Source organism: Vulpes vulpes, chromosome 12, assembly GCF_048418805.1.
Source record: "Vulpes vulpes isolate BD-2025 chromosome 12, VulVul3, whole genome shotgun sequence".
In the NCBI taxonomy this organism is placed as follows: domain Eukaryota; kingdom Metazoa; phylum Chordata; class Mammalia; order Carnivora; family Canidae; genus Vulpes; species Vulpes vulpes.
This window is the reverse complement of record NC_132791.1, coordinates 9,028,128-9,051,309: the sequence shown is the minus strand read 5'-3', so window position 1 is coordinate 9,051,309 and position 23,182 is coordinate 9,028,128. Positions and strand designations below refer to the sequence as shown.

The window sequence follows — 23,182 nt, the reverse complement described above, 5'->3', positions numbered from 1 at the left end:
CTGGAGCAAGATATAGGTCTATGCAATGATAAGAAATGTTACTGAATAAAAACAAAGAACTTCTCCCAAATAAGATTAGAAAAAGGAATACTAAAGATCACTTAAAATGAATTGGATGGAAACACTGGCATCATTTCTCTCAAAGAGATCAGCTTTTATATTTCTTATTTGCCAAATGTGAGAGACTGACCTTCACAGGTCTGGCCGGATGCCCGATATCCCTCCTTGCAGACACAGTCTTCCGGGGATGTACTTCCAGGTGGAGAGGTGTGATTTTCATCAGGACATGGAAGGCAAGTGCTGAGTCCTCCTGGAGAACCTTCTGGTTTGTACGTCCCAGACGGGCAAGCTGTGGAAGTCCATTTTACATTAATTGATGGCACATGAATTGATAGTTAACAGCATTTTTGAGACTAAGTAGGCAGAAAAAAATCCAATGAATATCTTTTCATAGAAATAATAGTATAATTCAAACAAAGCCAGAGACAAAGATTCTTTCTGTAAGAATGATGTAGTTTTGAGGGTTTTTCATTCCAATTTTTATTTAAATTCTAGTTAGTTAACATATAGTATAATATTAGTTTCAGGAGTAGAATTTAATAATTTGTCACTAATATATAACATCCAGTGCTCATCACAAGTGCCCTCCTTACAGCGCATCACCCATCTAGCCCATACCCACCCATTCCCTCCATCAACACTCAATTTGTTCTTTGTTAAGAGTTTCTTATGGTTTGCTTCCCTCTCTCTGCCCCCACTTCCCCTGAGTTCATCTGTTTTGTTTCTTAAATCCCACATATAAATGAAATCATGTGATATTTGTCTTTCTCTGACTGACTTATTTCACTTAGCATAATACACTCTAGTTCCATCTATGTTGTTGCAAATGGCAAATATCCTTTTTGATGGCTGAGTAATATTGCACTGTGGGGTGTGTGTGTGTGTGTGTGTGTGTGTGTGTGTGAGTGTGCATGATATCTTCTTTACCCATTCAAGGAGTGATGTAGCCTCCAAAGTCCCACAATGAGTTACAATTACAACGCAACACAGCATGAGATGTCTGGGCTTATTTGTGGGGGAAAAATAGCAATGCACCTTGGGAACTAAAAGGAATCAGTAATATGTGACATGTGAAAAAAAAACTGAATAAAAATTGCTGAGTCCATATTCTCGTGCCCTGCCCTGTGCAGCCCCACCACCCCCACAGCACTCTTGCACCCTCTCCCAGCAGAGGAGAACTACATAAGCAAAAAGCACTGAGCCCACTATTTCTATTCAAAGCATGTGATTAAAGACAGGAGAAAGTGAAGAGTTTGAGGGAAATAATCCAACTGCTGGGAAATAGGCCCTTTGAAGAAAAAAGAACTAAGACTCTGCTTTCCCCAGCTCAGAGAAAGGCACACAAAAATAGTGAAATCAGCATCTAATTGACCTTGCTTTATACCCTCCCTCTGCACTGACAAAGTAGCTTTGAAGCTGTAACTTCCTCTCTGGAGTTATACATCAATAAAATAACTCAAAATTGAGAATTCAAATAAAAAAGGAAATTGCAGAACAGAGGGACTGGCAATGCTCAGCTAATTCAATGTGGCACTGTCAAGTATGCAATTGAGTATTTAAAAACAGTAGCACCCAGTAAGGTGTTCTAATAGGATGATATTTTATTTAAATTGTCTCATTTAGTCTACACAGTATTAGTAAGTAGTATTAATGATATTGTTATTAATAAATGCATAATTTTCTTAGTATTATGTCCATGTTAAAAGATGAAAAATTAAGGCTTAGATTTTTAGACTTGATGGAGGTTACTAAGTAGGTGATAGAGCTAGAGCATTTTTTTATACTTAACATTGATTTACTGCGTTTTTATGACAAAAAATTCAAAATCACATTTACATTTTTTAATTAGCAAGTCAAATGTTTTTAAGTGGTAGCACACTCCTTTCCTCTTCCTTGTTGTCAATTTGTTTAAGGCTTGTTTCTGGGGACATAAGGTCTGACTTACTTATTTATTACTTTTTATCGTTTTGGTCTGGCTTATTTTGTTTTTTTTTTATAAGGAATTTTTTAAAAGATTATTTATTTATTCATTCATTAGAGAGACACAGAGAGAAAGGCAGAGACATAGGCAGAAGGAGAAGCAGGCTCCCTGCAGGGACCCTGATGAGGAACTCGATCCCAGAACTCTAGGATCATGACCTGAGCCCAAGGCAGACGCTCAACTACTGAATTTATCCAGGTGCCCCTATAAAGGATTTTGTTAAGGTTTACAACAAAATTGAGAGGAAGGATAGAGCTAGAATATTAAAGCAAATATTAATGTGGCATTTACTACGTCCCAGGAAATGTTTTATACATTTTATAAATATTATCTTTTTAATCCCCTTAAAAGCCTATGAAGTAGTTAGTATTATTAATCTCATTTTATAGAGGAGAAAAATAAGGCAGTAAGTAAGAGGTTATAACTTGCCAAAGTTACATTGAGTAAATGGCAGAGCTGGGATTTGAATCTAGATAATTTTTATCCAGTCCATGTTCTTTACCACTACATGTGCTGTGCCTCAAAAACCATCCAGGCAGGTCTCTTGGATGTTAAAATCCTTGTATTAACCACTATAATAGGCTAAAATAAGAAAAGACAAGATTCATAATATGATGTAATTATCAGAAAAAAATAATAATGCCTCTGCAATTCTTGATTATAAAAATAGTTATAATGGTATGTGACCTATGAAAAATACTTCAGCAGAAAGACAACATTGCATCCAAGGAGAGAACCTATTTGCTCACAGGCTTACTGGCAATAGGATCCCCCCAACTCTGTAGGACAAGCTAAAAGTAGACATCGAAAGCCTCAAATGGAGCTTTCCTTTTGATAAAGCACTTCATTTCTAAGAATTTGACCCACATAAAGGTAAGTAAACATGTATGTATAATTGTTGTTTACAATTGCACATTCTGCACTGGCTATCACACAAATGTCAAGAGATGAGGAGTTTATTAAATTCTTACGACACATCCATCCAGTGGAATATTAGCCACAAAAATAACAATTCTTGACATAGAAAATCATCCAAATTATGTGGTCAAGGGTAAAAAAAAAAAAGCTGGTTTCAAACACTATGTACATTATGTGATCCTTTTTTGGCTTATAAGTACATATATAAGACTTGAAGGAAATGATCTATTTAAGGCTATATTTACACGCTATATATATATATTCCTGGTAGAATTATGAGACTTTCAGGTTCACTTCTGTTGATCTACATTTTCTAGTTTTGCTACACTGAATAGGTATTACTTGGGCAAAAACAATGAAAAGTAAATTAAAATTTTATGTAAAAGAAAGTCATTGTTCCCAATGCTATATTTCATTTCATGGTTACTAGTTCTCTGACCTCAGAGATCACTTTGATTCCTTCTTCTCCCTCTATCTCCTCCAATATCCAAATGAAAACCATGATGTTTGGCTTTTACTCCTTAAAAATCCTCATTTCCCCCTCCCTCCATCAGCACTGCCCCATCTTAGATCTGGACTTTCCATCTCTCATTCGGGCTTTTACAAAGCCCTTTACTGATCCTTCAGCCTTCAGACCTGTTCTTCATCCCACCATGAATGTTGTTGCCTGAACACCTTCCTAAAATATAAATCTGATCAAATAACTTTCTTTTTTTTTTTTTAAAGTTTTTTTATTGTATTTTATTTATGATAGTCATACAGAGAGAAAGAGAGAGAGGCAGAGACATAGGCAGAGGGAGAGAAGCAGGCTCCATGCACCGGGAGCCCGACGTGGGATTCGATCCCGGGTCTCCAGGATCGCGCCCTGGGCCAAAGGCAGGCGCCAAACCGCTGCGCCACCCAGGGATCCCTCAAATAACTTTCTACTTAAAAACTGCACCACCAGGATGAAGCTCTCTCTCTTCACTCTGACATCTAAGGACATCTTTGATCTGTCTGTAACCTTCCTGTACCTCTGCTACAAAGGACCTGTGAATTCCGTATCTTGGTTAGAATCTGCTTCAGAATCAAGGAGAGCCTAGTCTTGCACCACACCTCCCCTACCTCAATTTACTGGACTGGGGAGTTTGAACAATTGCTTCATTTCTCTGAGACTTGGTTTCTTTGTGTGTAATATCAGTAGTACTTCCCTTATAAATTTTGTTGTTAGAAAAAATAAATAAATGAATGAATGAATGAATTAATTAATTAATTAATTTTGTTGTTAGGATTGACCTAAATAATATAAGTAAAGCATCTGGCATGTAGTTAGCATTCAGTAAATTTTTAGAATGTCTGGCATGTAGTTAGCATTCAGTAAATTTTTAGAATAAGGTCCCCAATTCTGAACTTTCTCAATAAAAGAGACAATTATACTTCCTTTCTCGAGTTATTGCACCTGGTAGATGCTCGGATAAATATCACCTCTTTTTCTTAACTTCTACTTAGCTTCTGCCTTTGTGTATGCTTTCCTTTTTCTGAGTGAACCTCCAGCAGCCTTCATGACTAACTCATTCTAGATAGCTCCTCCAACTTTTTCATATTTTGTTGCCTTCATTTCTGAGGCCCCAGAGTACATTTCCCTTACCTCTGTTCTGGCACATGTCACACTGTATGTAACAGATGCACTTGTCTCTTTCTCTCAGTAGGCAACATGTTCTTGTATGTTCAGAGAGTCTTCCAGTGATCTGACCTAGTCATTAGCCATCCCATTTCCTGATCAACTCAATCAAAGAAGGGCAAGGGTAAACAAGCTCTTTTGGAAGGCGGAGGTGGGCCTAATGTGGAGGAAGGACTACAGTCAGAGAGAATAATAATCGAGTGAAGTGAAAGAATGCTAGACTTGGGGTCAAGACAACTGAATTGCAACCTTGGCTTTTCTACTGGCAAGCTATAGCGTCCCTGGCAAGTGATTTTCTTTTCTTTTCTTATAAAATACAGACGTTACAACTAATGATGACTATGGCTTTTTCAATTTCTAACATTTGATTATTCTATAAGTAGAATAATACTAGAAAGTAAGTTAAAGAAGTCTTCCATATGAGCAGTCAGATTCTGTTTACGGATTTTATAATTTATTTGAAAATATTATTACATAAAAAAGGAAGCAATCTTAACAATATTACCTTCCAAAATGTTTTGAGTAATCAAGAGTTGACAACACTGGAGAACAGTGTTTTGGATAAAAATATCCAAAAGTACATTTGGAAACGTATTGTGAAATTCATAATGATAATGGAAAACAGACTTTAGGAGAACTATTTAAAGGCATTGCACAATTCTAGTGGGAGAGGTGTAATCAACTTCTTTGATACCCAAGAGGGGGTGGGAAATTCCTCATCTAAAACCAAGCAAAAGTTGAAAAGACAAAATAAAACTGTGGTTTGAGCAAGTTTCACAAGTGATGGTAAAGGGCTGGGGGTATGTTCTTTTCTTTTTAATATGAAATGTTTCCTTCCTGGAAATGTACCCAATATTGTTTCTTAATTGCTCTTTTAGCTGTTGGTAAAATAAGCACGTTCTCTTTTCAGAAACATCTTGGCGGTTATCAGCTACTATTACTGGAAGTGTGATTCTTGAAGTTATGTTGTGCTAATGTTAGTTTTTCTTCGGCTGACAGTGCAATTCTTTGACTGAAATAAATTAAAACGTCAACCAGTTTGGAATTTGTGAAATACAAAGAAGCCTCCATTCTTTCTAATCCATCTTACTCACTATTTAATTTGTTAGATGACTATTTTAGTTAATATAAATAGCATATATTATACAATAACAAATATTTTACAAAATTCCTTCATCTAAGATTAATTTTTTAAAATTTGTTAAGTATTAAGACCTCTTTTCCTTGAACAATTCCTTGAAAGGCTAGTAAGTTCCTTTGAAGACTATAGTGGTAAGGTAGCTGCATTACACAACTACAAAGGTGCCTATTCAGATAGATTGTAATGCCATTCAAGTGACATGCAACTCAAAAGCCCTAGTTTCTGTTCTATCTAGGAAGGACACCAAGCAAGTGTCTGGGCCCCCAGAGAAAGGCTCTTTATTATTACCACATCATGCTCCTTCTCAACTTTATGGATTTGATCTGAATAAGGATCTGTTCCTACAAATAGGTGGGCAAAGACTTTGAGCACAGGGATTCACTGCCCTAGAAGAGAAGCAGTTTTCCCCACACTGAGCCAATGTTTTCCCAATTGCAAGACAAGGACGTAGGCATGCATACGAGGAAACTTGCCTTTACAAGCCAGCCAAGATCCTTTCCATTTTCATTAATAAATTAGATAGGGAGACTTTTAACTGCCTTGGATGCTGCACAACTGAATCTGTGGTAAATGAATTGGCATCCTGTCAATCTTCCTGCGATTGCTTAGCTTATTTGGCTGAAGTACAGCATATTTGGACAAAATTGTGAATTTGAGCAACTGTGTGGTGCCAAAGCAGCAAGTGGCACACTGGTTGTAGGATGCCATGTTGCAAATATAAGCATCTGCTCAGACTAGAGAAGAGATTACTGATGGATCAGGACAAGTCTATCAAAAAAACAAAAAATAAAACCCTTAAAAGACCATGTCTGAAAAGAGTATGCATCAGCAAAGTAATTATTATACGTTAAGAATTAATATATGTAACAAACACACACTCACTCACACACACAAACACACACACACAGAAATACAACCTGGTTAAGTCCAGAATACTTAGGCAAACCCTTTTTGTTGAAAACTCTGTGTTCTTAACTGTCTTAAGGTGTTTACTGTCTGGATGAGAAAAATGTGAGATCATCCAAAGTTTTATAACAGAAACTTTATAGGCAAGTACTTTTAGGAGAGGCCATGGAGATTTAAAAATTATCTTTAACCTTGTTTATTCTTTCTAAAATAGCCAATAACTCAGAATCATATAACGAAGAAAATAAAATTTACCGTAAGCTAATCCACATTGGTAAGTTGATTTCAATTTTTTATCATTATCAACAACTTGCCTTGTTTCCTTGTTTCTTTCATCCACTGAAATTCTTTTTCTCAAGCAAAATAATATTAACTTTTCAAACTCCTCAGCCTACTGCCAAATTACTTTATATTTCCATTATTAGAACTAAAAGTATGTATCTTACTGAACTCTCACTGGCACTGGGTATTAATAGTTTTTAAAATTACCAATTAATCAGGCCAATTTGGAGCCTGTGGAGGCCTGCTGGGAACAGAACTCCTAAAATGACAAAAATGTCTGGAAGGCTGTGGTCCAAGGCCATGTTTGCTGGCTATATGCGGGGTTTCTGGAACCAGGGGAGCACACAGCTCTCCGTAAAATTGAAGGTGTTTATGCTTGAGGTGAAACTGGATTCTATTTAGGCAAGAGATGTGCTTCTGCATATAAAACAAAGAACAACACAGTGACTTCGGGTGCCAAACCAAAAACAAACAAACAAACAAAAAACAAAAAAGCCCAACAGAATAATCTGGGGAAACGTAACTCATGCTACCAGAAACAGTGGCATGGTCCATGCCAAATACCAAAGCAACCTTCCTGTTAAGGCCATTGGCCACAGAATCCATGTAATGCTATATACTCCTCAAGGATTTAAACCTACTGAAAAGTAAATAAATAAAGGCATAGATATGTTCTCTTTAAAACAAAACAAAACAAAACAAAACAAAACAAAACAAAACAAAACAAAACAACCAGTTATTTAAATGTGAAATCATATGAGTTTCAGTGTAACAGGATTTCAACTTGAACATAGGATAGATCTATCCCTGAGATTCAGACACGTATAGGAATATATGTATAGGATACATGTATAGGAATGTCTATTGCTTGAGGAACTTAAGAACCTTCTGGAAGAAAGCTCCAACCATGGTAAGGGTACTATTCAAAATATTACAACTCAGAACGGCACAATCATTGATCAATGACAATAGACATCAGCTGTAGCATCAAGCAGACTTCTATAGGCCCCCTTGTCTGCCAGATGTTACCCCTACAGGTGCTAGACTGTGGCACAGGTGCCAGGGAGCCTGGGAAAGGGCTCAGATCAGTCAAGGAACATTCAAGAGACTTAGAGTGGTAGCTATTCACCAACCAGAACATAAGTATTTCAATATCTTAACAATGTTTACAATGGGACTAATGCACAGCTGTTGAATGTTAACCTGTCCGAAGGAAAGAGAGAAATGGCACACTTTGGATCTAAGAACAACCTTGACAGTAAGAAAGCAAGAGAAATTCTGGGTACGGTTTAGTGTTTGCTGCCAAAGTCATTTCCCTGTGGTCTTACAAGGAGTGGTGAATTACGAGTAAAGTCTTAGGCCATACTTGCCTTCCCTCAGCATCTCTACTTTGCTTCAATAAGACTTGAAGATCTTGGGGAGTTTGGAAATGTGGCTACCTTTTGTTTTCCATTGTTGTTAATGTTAAATTAGATCTTATGACTCGATTGATTCTGTAAACTCCATGCATATAACTCTTCTAGGTTTCTCCACAGGCAGTGATTTCTGTCCACAGATGCCAAATTAATATCCCTATAACACAGCTTTCTTGCTCAGAAATCATCCATTCCTTGCAGTTGCCAATTAACCAAAGGCCATCTCTGTAGCCTGGAATTTAAGTCCTAGTACAATCTAGTTCCTACTCCCTACCTTTCTTGCCCTGAACCCCACTATGTTCATAGATGCAGGCCATTCACCCGTCCATACAAGCTACTACTAATCCCCATCACAGGTCTGTACATTCTGTCCTCCACAGTGGTATCTCCTATTTCTAACTGTCCAAATCCTATCACTCAAACCCAGTGCAAATCCCATAACCCACATAACCGAAAGCAGATATTTTTAGAACAGCTATAACATTTTGTATATGATATATGTCATATCATTTTAATTTTCATTTAATCTCAGCTGCTTAGAACTGGATTAACCATAATGCTTTGTTTATACCCCACATTCTGAATTCTGTATTATTATAACTCCATTTCATAATAAGCCACTTTAAGGCAAGTACTCCGCAAAATCCTATCTTCCAAAAATACCTAAAAGATATTTGATAAAGAAGTCAATGGATAGATTCAAATTATTTCCTTCTGTAGTTTCCATAAAACCCAATTCAGAATGATCTGTTCCACCCAGCATTCATTCTGATATATGTGTGGTCTAGTCTACTGTACCTCGAAGTAGTCCACTCATCCAGCAATATTTTTCCTTCCATATTCCCATATTAAGATGTTTGGATTATTTTCTGAATAATCCATGTGTAAATAAAATTGTAAGTATTTTACTTTGGCAATTGCACTGCTTTCAGCACATTAAACTTCACCATGTCACCACCTTTCTCCCATTTCGTCCATTAAAGTCGGGTGTGGTGCAAAGGATCAAGTGAGAATCCTTAGATGAGAATTCTGGTAATTATTCCTGGCTCTGACACTGTCTGCCCTTCTCTAAGTTATATAACCAATTAAAGAACTGGTTTTTCCATTACAACATAGTTGTAACACTAAAATTTCATGACCCTCTGTAGGGATGAGAAGGATATTACAGGTAATGGAATACTAGGGATAGAGAGTAAGACAGGACTCCATCTGTACCCTTATAGCCATTGTAGTCTTATACAGATGATTAAAAGGGCAAAGTACCATGTTATATGACAGCACATAAGAGAGAGATTACCTAGATTTGAAGCAGGGAGGGTGGTCAGGTAAGCTTTGTCTATCAAAGTGGTTTCAGAATGAGACCAGAACCATGCACACAAGTGAGAAGCAGAGGTGTAGGGTGATGGCATTCAAAACAGAGGGATCAACACGTGCAGGCCCAGAGGCAAGAGAGAGCATGCTTGAGAAAACAAGCATTCACTCTGGCTGGAGTACAGAGGGGTGAGGCTAGAAAACGAAGTGGGCGCCAAAACCATGAAGATAGGATAGGTCACATTCAAAAGCTAGGAGTTTATCCTTAAAACAGCAAGAATAAGGACAATGTTCAAATTAAGGTATGTGACAAGATCATTCTGGGTGACTTCTGGAGAATTATTTTGAGGGACAATAATATTTCATCCTCAAACACATGGTATGATTCAGTCACTCATTTTTCCCCTATGCATAAGGATCATTTCAGAACTTTGAGCTATGATGAATGCTTTCTTTTTTGCTTAATTGCAAACAAAAATCAAGATTTTTTTCTCTATAACTTTTTCTAAAATTGTTATCCTTTATTTATTGGCCATTAGTTATTTTTTTTATACTTTACTTTTGGTTTTAATAGAAATAAATCATTACTGGGCATAAAATGTGGGAAAAACAGACATTACCATACTTCCACAAAAGGTATTCCTAATTAAGATAATACATAGAAAGCAATACCACTGTTGGATTGATCCAACCAATGTGGAAAAATCTCACCAGAGAAGATACGATGCACACAAAAAGTAAAAGAATTTTGTTTCTGAGAAGATGGAGTAGATGTACTTTTTCTTAGTCTTCCTGCTAAATCCAACTAAAACCCCTGAATGTTATATATAAAATAAACATAAAATGACACTATTAAAAAGGCACAGAAGCTAGGCACTTTGATAATACATATCAAATACATATCACTACCATGCAGTGGTAGTGAATTCTTTGGGGTTCCTTTTTTCCTCACATAGCCCTGACTGAGGGTGACAAAAACTGAGTGACAAAACACCAACAGGAATGGACCGAAACAAAACAAAACAAAACAAAACACCCCAAAACAACAAAATACTGCTCTCTCCAGGCAAAGGGTGAAGAAATGGCAGTTAGGACACTTTTAAACAAGAACCAGTCAACTCCTCTACTCCAATCAAACACCACTGAAAAACTGTGGCCCAGTGCAGCCATACCAGGAAGAGATCAAGTGGGAAGTCTATATTTGTACTCTTGCAAAGCTCTAGCAAGGCACCCCAATACCTCTGCCAGAGTGGTATCAGAGAAGGCCAAGCAGAGAGAGGAGTCTTTCAGACCAATGGAGATGACAAGGGTGAGGGTTAGGTCTCACTTCCACATGCACCCAGACGTAGTGGTGTCAGGTCCATGGAGAGTCAGAACTTTTATCACCACCAAGCAGCAAAGAGGTCCCCTCTTAGTAGTGTCTGGGAAGGCCACGTGGGGAGCAATAAGGAGACCTCCCTAGAACCAGAAATTCCATCCACATCTGGCAGTAATGAGGATCCTTCTCACACACATACATATTAGTGTCAGTGGGGGTGGGGCAAAATGAGGAACACAGATATCTATGTTCACTTGGGAGGAATAAGGCAATGCTCCCCATCCTTCTTTCTCTATTGAGGGAATGATTATATAACATTCTTGAAATGACAGAATTATAGAAACGGAGAACAGATTAGCATTTGCAAGAGGTCAAAGTGAGGGCAACTAGCAGCAGAAGGGAAGTGTTTGGGGCTCTAAAAGAGTACACTATGAATCCTTGTGGTGATGAGCCTGTTCCGCGTCCCTGTCAATATCCACATTGTGATGTTACTCTACAGTTTTGCAAGATGTTACTGTTGGGAGAAGCTAGGAAAATGATATAGGGGATTAGTCTGTGTTATTTCTTAAAACTGCATGTGACACTATCATTATCTCAAAAGGAAAAAAAATGTGATAAAAATTAAAAAACAAAAGGCAGAGAGGCAAAATTTCAAAGTACATCCAAAAATATCCAAGATTGAGAAGCTGCATTTTAGAGTTTGGGCTGCCAGGTCCAGTTTGTGGTTGGTTGGTGGTCAGGGATATTTCTTCATGCCTAACTATTGCTTTACGGATGCCTTGGTCCATGAAACAGAATATGATGAAGAGTGTACATAAGTATTAGATTCACTAGAAATTGGGGTACCTGGGTGGCTTAGTTGGTTAAGCATCTGCCTTCAGCTCAGACCATGAGCCCAGGGTCCTGGGATCAAGCCCCATGTCAGGCTCCTTGCTCAGAGGAGAGCCTGCTTTTCCCATTGCCTCTACCTGCTTGTCCCTCTCCCTCTGCCTGCTGATCCCCCTAACTGTGTGCTCTGTCAAATAAATACATAAAAATCTTTTTAAAAATGACTGGAATTAGTATTCCTTCTGCATAAATTCATAAATTGACCTTCTTATTCATATATCAGTTTCAATAAAATTGTATAGTTCCTCATGAGGAGCACATAATTCTCTTTCAAATTATTCTTAGAAAATGTATATATTTTTTTACTATTGTGAATGGGATGTAATAAGATTTTTTAAACTTAATGTTCTTGCATAAAAATTTATTGATTTTAAATTATTTATCTTATTAACTTATAAATCTATTAATTCTAGTGACTTCCAATTTATTTCTTTGTATTTCCTAGGTTAAGAATAATACTTCATACAATGGTAAAACAACTCTTTTTTGTTTAAAATATTAAGTATTGATGGTGAAATAGTAAACTTGCTTTATTAATATTTATGGTCGTGTTTGCAGTATTTCACATATGAAATGCATTTGATTAATTTTTTCTTATAACTTATTTCATGATCCGTGACATATTTTCATACACCTGCTTCCATATTTTTTTCCTGCTTCCATATTTTGACAAAATTTATAAATCTCGAGTTTTAATGGAAATTTTCCCAACTACTAACATTATACTACATAGAGCAATGATGATTTGCTTTATATATTTGTTAAATGAGTGCTTAAATGGTAAAAATTCAAAACATCCTGGAATGCTATCTTGCATTGCTACATGAATTAAAATACTTCTCCAAGCCATCAATCATCAATACATGCAAATAGCTACACACACACATACACACACACACACGCGCGCGCGCATACACATGCGCACACAGGCCACAGTTTTAGGACTAGATTTGGAAAATAATGTCAATAACTAGATAACATGAAAGAGATAAATGTGTTATTAGCTACTTCCTATGTTGAACTCAGCCTTCCAGATGGCTTGCTTTGATTCTAAGCCAGTGCTTCTCAGGGTCAGTAGACTTGTTCACCTTCACTTCTCCAAAAAAGGAATGGAAAATTCTCAGGAAGTTGGGAACCAAGCAGAGTTTCCATATGCTGTGTTCTAGTATCTGAACACACAGTTTGCTTTATTTATTTACTCATTCATTCTTCACTCAAAATGCATTAATGCTGACTCCAAGTCCCTGTGCCACGTAGCAGCGGCTATTAAAAAAGAAAGAGACGTTGAACATAATCCTGCACTAAAGGGATTCATAGAATATTAAAGAAGAAAGACCTACCCCAAATGATCATACTACAGAGTGTTTTAACAGAAAGAAAGTTTTTTAAGAAAATCAAAAAACTCTAAGTTTTTTGCTCGGGCAATGACTCTGTGGAAGAAGGGATGAAAGGGAAAGTTTCATGAAAAAAGTGAAATTTGTCATGAATCTTAAAGAACTGGTAAGAAATTACTGGACAGACAAGATGTGGAATATTCTAGGCAAAGAAGACAAAGATGCACAAGCACGGAACCATAAAAGGCCTGGAAGTGTCTGAGAAGCCACGAGCAGTTTGGGGCAGATGGAGCATACGATGCTTGCAATGATCATAATTAAGAGATAATTTACCCCTAATAGGATCACATGGCTTTGCTATTTCCTCTAAAACTTTACAAAGAGATACAGTAATGCTTTTTTAATCTTATGCTAAAACATTAACTCTGTCAATACAGGACACAGTTTTGCAACCTCAGTACTATTGACATTTGGAACCTGTTGATGACTGTTGAGTGTATTGTAGGATATTTGGCAGCATCCCTGGCCGCTAGCCACTAGATGACAGTAGCTCCTTCCAGCTGTGACAACCCATATTGTCTCCAGACGTTGCCAAATATCCCTTGGGGGGCAAAATCGCTCCCTACTGAGGACCACACGGGTAGAGTAGAATAATTTAAATTAATCAAGCACTTGCTATATGCCAAGCATCCTAGCAAGCTTTCTGTACATATTATCTCATTTAATTTTTATAACCATCCAGCTATTATAGACTAGAAAAGTGAAGTCCAACAGAGGTCAAAAAACCTGCCCAGAAAAACACAGTCAGTGACAGTCATGAACCAGGATTCATGAGTAAGATTCATGCCACTAATCAATCGATAACTATATGTTTGTATGTATACGATATATAGATGCTACGATATACATATTTCACGAGTACCTGCATTTAGGATGCTACATGGCACATCATGATTTTGCTGAGTCTGATTTTCTGTAGCTTGTGCTATCATTTTCAAATTGCTAACACTGGCTAACATCCAAACTTGGCTAGTCATCTAACATTTTAGTAAGCACCAACCCCACACAGACCCCGCAGAACCAAACATTTGGGATGTTAAGCTACAACTTAGAAGCAACAGTTTACTTTCAACATAACCTAGGAAGATTAGTAAAATATTTCTAGATCATTTCTTTGATGGATAATGACCGTGCAATGAGTGCTATGGATGGACTGTAGGCAGTGTAATGGCTAAAAGGCAGCACAAATTCTGGGATCTGAGAGAGCTGGGTTTGCATGCTAGCTTCTTTCCAGTTGAATGACATTAGAGAAACTTCTTAAATTCTATAACACTGTTTCTTTGTCTGCAAACGAGGAACCTAATTAGGCAAAAATTTTGCAAGAGGTTTGTGGTTGTGGCATGAATCATTTTAGAGAAATGACTTCCAGAACCTCAACCATGATAGGTACCCTCACCTAAGTTGATGTACCAGAGAAAGTGCGTAGCACACCTTTTTGCAACTGCCCTTCATTCATTTTTCAAACGAAATGTGTATTTTTCATCTCTTCTAAGTCTTACTAGGGCGCATCATCCCAAGGCAACAAACCTCCAGCACAATTCAAAATCTTGATACCTGGAGACCTTCCTTTCATTAAGGTACCACAAGCAAGTCCTCTAAGAAATGTTCCTTGTTTTACACATATTTCAGTTAAATATCATTCAGTATTTCCTGACATTGGAAATGGGAATATTTAGGCTCATTTCTTGGAGATTCTGAATTCAGAAACATGTTAAGCTGGGGAAGTAAGAGTAAAGGCATTGTTCACTTGCCACCTTTCTTTTTCAACTTCCTGAATAGTGTCAAAGAATATGTCACTTCTTCAGAAGAGTCTGATGAGGGCAAAGCTATGGAGACAATGTCCACGGGAGATACTGAAGGTGGCAGTAACTTTCTCCATCCAGCTGAGACATTCAGAGCAGGGTCTCCGCCTTATTTAACAATTGTGGAAATCTAAGGTAATATGCTGGCCACCAAAATGTGCATTAGCTTATTTAGCCTTTTTCTCTCAGAACATAAGTCTGATTGAGAGGATAGGTTTAACTGCGTGAAATATTTTCACAAAAGGTTACATATAGATATTTGTCCATAAATTAAATAAGCTAAATATTGGCTCCAAGATTTTGGTAAGAATATATTAATGCCCATTCTGGGGCACCTGCGTGGCTTAGTCAGTTAACATCTGCCTTTGGCTCAGCTCATGATTCCAGGGTCCTGGGATCGAGCCCCATGTCAGGTTCCCTGCTCAACAGGGAGTCTGCTTCTCCCATTACCCTTCCCCTTGCTTGTGCTTGCTCTCTCTCAAATAAATAAAAATAAGTAAATAAAATTAATGCACATTCTAAGTAAAATAGTTTTATCAGAAATGACTGGATTGCTAAAAGTTTTTAAAAATTTGTATTGTTTTGATTTTCCTAGACATGATCAGATTTAAAAAAGCACTTCCATGTGAGATAGTAACAGGTAGTCCTTTCACGGGTCCTCGTAAAGTCTCTTTGGAGCACTTCCAGAAACTAGTGAAATAAATGAATGATTATAACGATTTTAATGATTGGGTAACAACTCCTTTTGCAAGTCAAAAGTATTCCAATTCTTCAGTTTCGATAAAATTGGAAGAGGACCTAAGGGAACAGTCAGCTAATAGATCATCTGCAATATTTTTTTTGATGATAGATAACTCATGTTATTTTTGGCACATAACTCAGGAGGAACTCAAAGAACTGAATGATGTCAATACAACACAACTCCTTCAAGCTCAATCCACATATTTGTATGAAGAAGTGTTTTCAGCACTAAAACCTACAAAAATGAAAAACAGAAACGAAATTGATACTGTATGCTATCTTATTCTAATAATACAAGTCCACAGACACATGAAGTAATCAATGATCCATCTCATGAAGACATGAATCTCTCGTAGCATCTTATTTCTACAGGTAATAAGTATCAAAATATCTTTGACAAATTACATACAAGTAACAATAATAACTTGATCTAACAGTAATTTTGTTCACATAAAATTTAAAAATGAATTTCAATGTATATCCACAATTTTTGTGGCAGAGTAGAATTCTGTGATCAATAAAAGGCTAGAATATAAAAATACATTGCATTTGAATTATGTGGCTCAAGTAGCATGGAAGAGATCTAAGAAAACAAGAAACTATGCAAAGTTTCTGCATTAAAAAAAGCTGCTCAACAAACAGATACCACTAGAAGGAATCAAATTTGTTATATACTTCAATTTCAATGGGTACATTTAAAAGTGACATAATAGTTTTGCTTTAAAAGCCAATAGAGTGTTATGGCAATACCATCTTTTAAAATCCCGCTGAAAAACTTCCCGCGGCTACTTAAAAATCAATAAGGGGAACATGGGTTTTCCATTTTTTTAGGCGTTACATGAGCAAATAAAGATTGCTAATTGGCAGATGTTAAACGTTTTCCTTTGTGTCCTCTTCATTGTTAATGGAGTTACCTCTGAGGGGGCTACGGAATAGAAGGAAAAAAGTAAGATTTTTTATAGTGATAAGAATTTGGTTATAATCCTTATTTTGATAATTTTAGAATTCTGGATACATTTTTTATGAGTATTTTAAAAAACACAACATACTAGGACGTCTGGGTGGCTCAGCGGTTGAGCATCTGCCTTTGGCTCAGGGCGTGATCTTGGAGGCCCGGGATCAAGTCCCACATCAGGCTTCCTGCATGGAGCCTGCTTCTCCCTCTGCCTATGTCTCTGCCTCTCTCTCTCTGTGTCTCTCATGAATAAATAAATAAAATCTTAAAAAAAAATACACATCATACTGACTTGGGGAGGTCCCTGTTCAAGATGGCAATTTAGGAGGATCCTGGGCTCACCTCATCCCAAAGACACCTCGACTCTACAGCTACCTATGGAAAAACTTCTGAAAAAAAAAATCTAAAAACTGAGCAACCCCTACATATCAGACAATACGAGCAGGCCCACATTGAGGAGGGTAGGAGAGGTTAGGACACAGTCTCGCTTTAAACCACATCCCTGCCTGGGGTGACCCACCACTGTGAGGAAACTTGAAGCCCAGAGTTTCTCCCTGAGGGTTGAAGGGTTTGAAGCCCACATCAGGCACCCGGACTTTTAAGCCTTGTAGCTGGGGGCACCTGGGTGGCTCAGTGGTTGAGCATCTGCCTTTGGCTCAGGTCGTGATCCTCAGATCAAGTCCCGCGTTGGGTTCCCCACAGGGAGCCTGCTTCTCCCTCTGCCTGTGTCTCTGCCTCTCTCTGTGTCTTTCATGAATAAATAAATAAAATCTTTAAAAAAAACCCAAAATGAGACCTGGACCTGATTGATGAGGCCCAGAAACATCTAGTTTAGAAAACCAACCAGGCTCAAGGCTTGTGTCCCTGTTACCTGACAGAGCTGAAGCTCTACTAGGGTGTAAGCAACAGAGGAGCAGCTCTCACAGGGCTCCTGCCGCTCACCTGCCCCACTCAGCCACAAGCAGACAATCCAGAGGCACCCAGACTTCCTGTGATAAGGCTCATTTGCTAACCTTCAAGGGTCAGCCTGGGGGGCAGGCATCTCAAGCAGTGCACAGCTAGATGCCTGCTGGTCGGCAGGTGCCATCTTCACGCTTGCTCTAGCCAGTGGGCACCATTTTGTTTATTTGTTTTAAATGCTAGGCTTTTTTCCTCCCCCTTTTTCCCAGCAGGCACCGTCTGTACTCAGTCTCTCTGCCATACTCTACAGTGACAGTATCTCCCATCTGGTGCTCTGGCTTTGCAGCTGCCGTCCAAAGGCTGCCTCTTGATCCCCTGGCTCTGGGGGCCTGGGGCTTGTGCTCTTGGGTGCCAGAGATGGTATCAATGGGAGAGAGAGTTTTGGGTAGGCTACCACCCCCAAGGTATTGCACAGACTGCAGACTGAAACACACCCCCTGTCCTTCTTTCAAAGAGGCCTGCTACTTGTCCTGGAGCTTGGCTTGTGGGCACAAGTCTCAGGTTTGGCGCATAGAAGCCTACAGTCTGAGGGAACCAAGGCAGGTGGACACTATCTTGGCGCTCTCCCTCCGTCTCTGACAGCTCACCAATATCTCCCCGAAAGGAGCTTATACACTCCACTGGAGCCTCAATTTTTTATGACTGCCACCCAAGGGACACCTCTAGACCCCCTCTCTGTGGCTGGAGGGCTTATGCAAGCATTCCCACAAGACTATATATATTTGCATACTTTAAAAGCTGCTGCCTGATGGTCTGGCTTCTAATCAACCTGTAATCGGATGCCAACTGAGCTCCTCCTCTTTGGGACACTGTCCTGTCTTGGCTCACCCTCAACAAGTAGGAGCCACTAACAATAAAAATGGCTGCTTGGACAATCACAAAATTTTGAGAGAACCAGAGTTAAGGTTCATCTCTACATGAGGTCATTTCTTCAAGACTGGGAGAGGTGGCTGTTTTATCTAATACACAGAAACTAACACAGAGAATCAAGAAAAATGGAGAAATAGAGGAATAGATTTCAAACAAAAGAACAATATAAGACCTCAGGGGGAAAAAGAAACCTTAATACCTTAAAGAAATGGAGATAACCAATTTACCTGATAAAGTTCAAAGTAATGGGTCATAAAGATGCTCACTGAGCCCACAAGAAGAATGGATGAGCATGGTGAGAACTTCAATGGAAAGAGAGAAAATATAAAAAAGTACCAAAGAGAGGGGTGCCTGGGTGGCTCAGTTGGTTAAGCGAGTGACTCGATTTTGGCTCAGATCATGAGATAGAGCCCCAAGTTGGGCCCAGCATGGAGCCTAATTAGGATTCTCTCTCTCCTATCCCTCCCCCAGCCACACAGGCATGAGTGTGTTCTCTATCTCTCTAAAAGAGGAGGAGGAGGAGGAGGAGGAGGAGGAGGAGGAGGAGGAGAAGAAGAAGAAGAAGAAGCAGAAGAAGAAAAAAGAAAAGAAAAGAAAAGAAAAGAAGAAAAAAAGAAGGAGAGAAAAGTACCGAACAGAAGTCACAGAGATGAAGAATACAATAACCAAGTTGAAAATAAAATTAATGACTTTGGAGTTTGATGATGTGTCACACCTGTGATTATATGCATCTAATTCTCTACATTTCCCTGTTATGAAATCATGATAGACTGGAATATGCACCATCAGGACTGAATACCTACCTTATTCAGTGGAAAACTGAACAAACTAGCCTATTCCAGTTACCCATGCTCCTTTTTAAGGTAATGGTAACCAGTGTTAAAACGATAGCAATATTCCCTCACAAAAAGCAAATAGGAATACGTTGTACAAATTCCTTATACCTTACAAATCCATTATTAGGCACCACTGGGGATGTTTTTGGAAAAAAAAGTCAGCTAAGCTCTGCTCAGAGAACAAGATTTCCAAATGTTTTGGTTTCCATTCAAGAATTTCTAGAGCTCTCTGTCCTCTCTCTTTCCAAAGAAATGACATAATATTTATACAGGAAAATGTCTGTGTGCAGCAGGGGGATGGGGATTTATGTTCATAATTTACATGTATAAGATACTTCCACACAAATAATTTAGTGTTTCTATTTCTACAGTGTACCCTCCTTTTATGAAAAATAATATAACTTGGGCTTTTGCTCATTGTCTAGCCCTCAGCCTTGGCCCTCATCCAGCTATAATTTTCAATCTGCAAATCATTCCAATTTCACTGAAATGGAGTCAATATCTGCAAAGAAGCAGTGTCCTCAAGATGCCTGTTGTCTTCATACTCTGCATCTCTCAAATCCCTCCAGGGGAAAGCTTAGAACATCTGCCATTGCTTGGATTTATAAGAGTTCACTGACTATTCACAACTGATTTGATGATCTAGCCATTAAAAATGACTCATCCAGGATATCAACCAGGATGTATCATCCAGGATACACTGAATTTGATTTATTGTTGTCAAAGATTAACCAAATGTAAATATTTAATATTAAAAAAATACATTCTTAAATTTTTCTTACCATATGCCTTCTAGCCTAGAGATCCTTTGGTGCTCCAGGCAGACATGGAATTTATGCAATTGTCTGAGATTTCAATATTCAGTTCTCATCCATTTAAGATTCTGATATTAAACTTGACCTCTGACCTACATCCTCTTTCTTGAGCACTTATTAAATGCCTCTGAAAGTAGGCAGTGGGCATACACAATTAATGTGTCAGTGGCTGTTAACGATGAAGGACATCATTATGAAGAAGGACAAAGAAAATAGCTGGGTGTGGTGGGGAAGGGAACCAGAAGAAGCATGAAAAAAGTTCTGAGGAATGAAATAACATGATATTTGGTGGAAACTATAACTAGCTCCAGCTTTTATCTCAAAGGGTAAAGACAGGCCAAATCAGGCAAAGCCTTTATGCCATGCTAAGATGCTTGAAGTTCATTCTATGAATGAGTAATAATTAAAAAACACTAAGCAGATCTGCATTTTCTATAACTCATTTTCTTCTTTTCCTTCCTAGTATTCAGTTAAAACATTATGAAGCTGCTATTTTGTGGGTAGCAAATGATCAAATACTGATGACCTCGTAAGGGTCAAACTATGAGATTAAGTAACAAAATTTGAAATTGTATTTTTAATTGTGTGTTCATTTGTTAAATATCTGTCTCTATAGCTGGACTGTAGCCTCTGGAGCCAGACAACTTAGGTTTTCTTCCCAGCTCTATTAGTTATATGACTCAGGACAAATTACTCAACCTCTCAGACTTGAAGTTTTCTTGTCTCTAAAATGAAACAATACTCTAAGAGTTATTATAAACATTAAGTTAGTTAACATATATGAATGCTTGGGGAAGGGCCTGGAATATCATAAGTGCCCTTTAAATATTAATTATTATCAGTTATTATTGCTGTCATCCTCATCACTGTCTAAATGCCACAGATGCAGGATGAAGAAAAGAATACTAGAGCTAGAAATGGAAGCAACACCTTTTCATTAGACTCTACAGTTCTGTAGTACAGTTCCCTTGGCTGAAGTTCAACTACTAATCCTAAAGGAATAGCGTCTCAAACCTTTAAATGTGGATGTGCAGTGCTAAAATTCCACACCTGAGGGACGCCTGGGTGGTTTAGTCAGTTGGGCATCTCCCTTCAGTTCAGGTCATGATCTCAGGGTCCTGTGATCAAGCCTAGGGTCAAGCTCCCTGCTCAGCATGGAGTCTGCTTCTCTCACTCTGTGCCTCCTCCCCATTGGTGCTCACTCTCTCTCTCTCTCAAATAAATGAAATCCTCAAAAAATTCCATACGTGAATTCTGAATTATACAAAATATTTACAGTAAATGAAGTTGACTTATGTAGTTCTTCAAAAAAAAAAAAAAGAAGAAGAAACAAAATATCATAGGCCTTTTATAAAGCACTGATTTACAACAACAAAAAAAGGATTGATTTGCAAGTGTTCCTGGCCTTTCTCCATTTGTGGTTCCCCAGAGAGTGATGCAGACTCTAGAGGAAAGAGAGAAGGATAAGGAGTTTGAATTAGGGCTTGGAAGGCACATGTGTGCTTGAGTATGAATATAGGGAGGGTATAGGGAGGAATTTGAAGAGATAAGTACAGAAGAGTTATGGTTTCTAAGGGAAAGGATGATGAGAAAAGCAAGGCTTTACGAATTGCTGTGGTCTACATAACCCTGTTTTGGAGTTAGAGTCAAGAAAAGGACTTGCACTATTTTGAAATGTATTTAGTTGCTGAACTAGATTTCTTTTATTGCAATGCCTCTCTGAGACTTGTCTATCTGGGGGATGGATCTGTGTTTCAAATTACAACTGTGTTTCAAATTCTCTTTCCCTAGCAAATTTTTTAGTATTAGTTGAACTTCTATCAGATATGGTTTCTATAGTCAACGCCATAAACAAATGAATGAGACATACACGAACAAAGCATCATTCTACCTCGGATTATCTATTTATTTTATGGTCCTCCCTTCTGTAAAACCTATTAGCACACGCTCTCTAAGACCACCAGCTAAAAGCCTGTGATTGTTTTGAAATGAACTCAAAGAACTTTTGAGCCAAAGGAAATAAAAAACCAGTTCAATCCTATTAGGAAATGTCTCATAAAATTGAACTCTTCGGTCAATTTCTTGCTAATATCTTCTAATGAATGTCTTCAAGCTCACGTTCAAGTTAAGATGTTCAGGATATAGGACGGATCCACAATGATTAAAATCGTTTTGTGCATCAAGGTCTTGTCCATGAAGCAGCTGCTTACTGTGACTGTGGTGCCCAGGCCATTTCAAGCAACAACACTGCCTTGCGTGGGGTTTAAGAGAGTCATTGTTTGAGAACCCAGGCAGTCCAGGTTGCTAATCACCAGAACAAAGAGGGAAAATGAGAAGAGCACAGTCATATCACAGTCATCAGCTTTCCTTGAAGTCTCCCAGCACCAGCGGAGACAATCGAAAGTGAAGGAGGGACCACACGAAGTTGGGAAACCTTGAGTCAGCTTCAGATCTGCCACTTACAACCCCTGTGATCATGGGATGGAGTTTCCTCATCTCCCAACTGAGCAGTGAGCCAAGCCCTTACAATTAGCTCTAGCATTCTTTTCTATGAAATGAATTAACAACTATAATTTACCTCAGCCTATTTTTCCCTAATCAAAGCAAACAAGCTCTGCTTTCTTCAACATCCTGTGGCATATTATCCTGTTGCCCTCTCTCAGTATTCTTGATTTTCTTTTTTTTAATAATAAATTTATTTTTATTGGTGTTCAATTTGCCAACATACAGAATAATGAAGATATTATTATTATTAATGAAGATATTATTACCCAGTGCTCATCCCGTCAAGTGATTTTCATTGGATACTCATCAGGTAAAAACCGCATTCTAGGGGTGCCTGGGTGGCTCAGTTAAGTGTCTGACTCTTAATTTCAGCCCAGGCCATGATCTCAGGGTCAAGGGATCGAGCCCTGCATCAAGCTCTGCG

The 23,182-nt window shown here is 38.2% G+C and overlaps 1 protein-coding gene across 4 annotated transcripts in view; it reads right to left on the bottom strand.

Moving 5' to 3' along the window:
* Positions 1 to 23,182, bottom strand: part of SVEP1 (sushi, von Willebrand factor type A, EGF and pentraxin domain containing 1) — a 182,730-nt gene that overhangs the window by 125,879 nt on the left and 33,669 nt on the right. For all 4 annotated transcript variants that reach the window (XM_072727713.1, XM_072727711.1, XM_026002685.2 and 1 more), the window contains exon 4: positions 191 to 349. In XM_072727713.1, the coding sequence (XP_072583814.1) occupies positions 191 to 349 (159 nt within the window). The remainder of the gene's footprint in view (positions 1 to 190; positions 350 to 23,182) is intronic.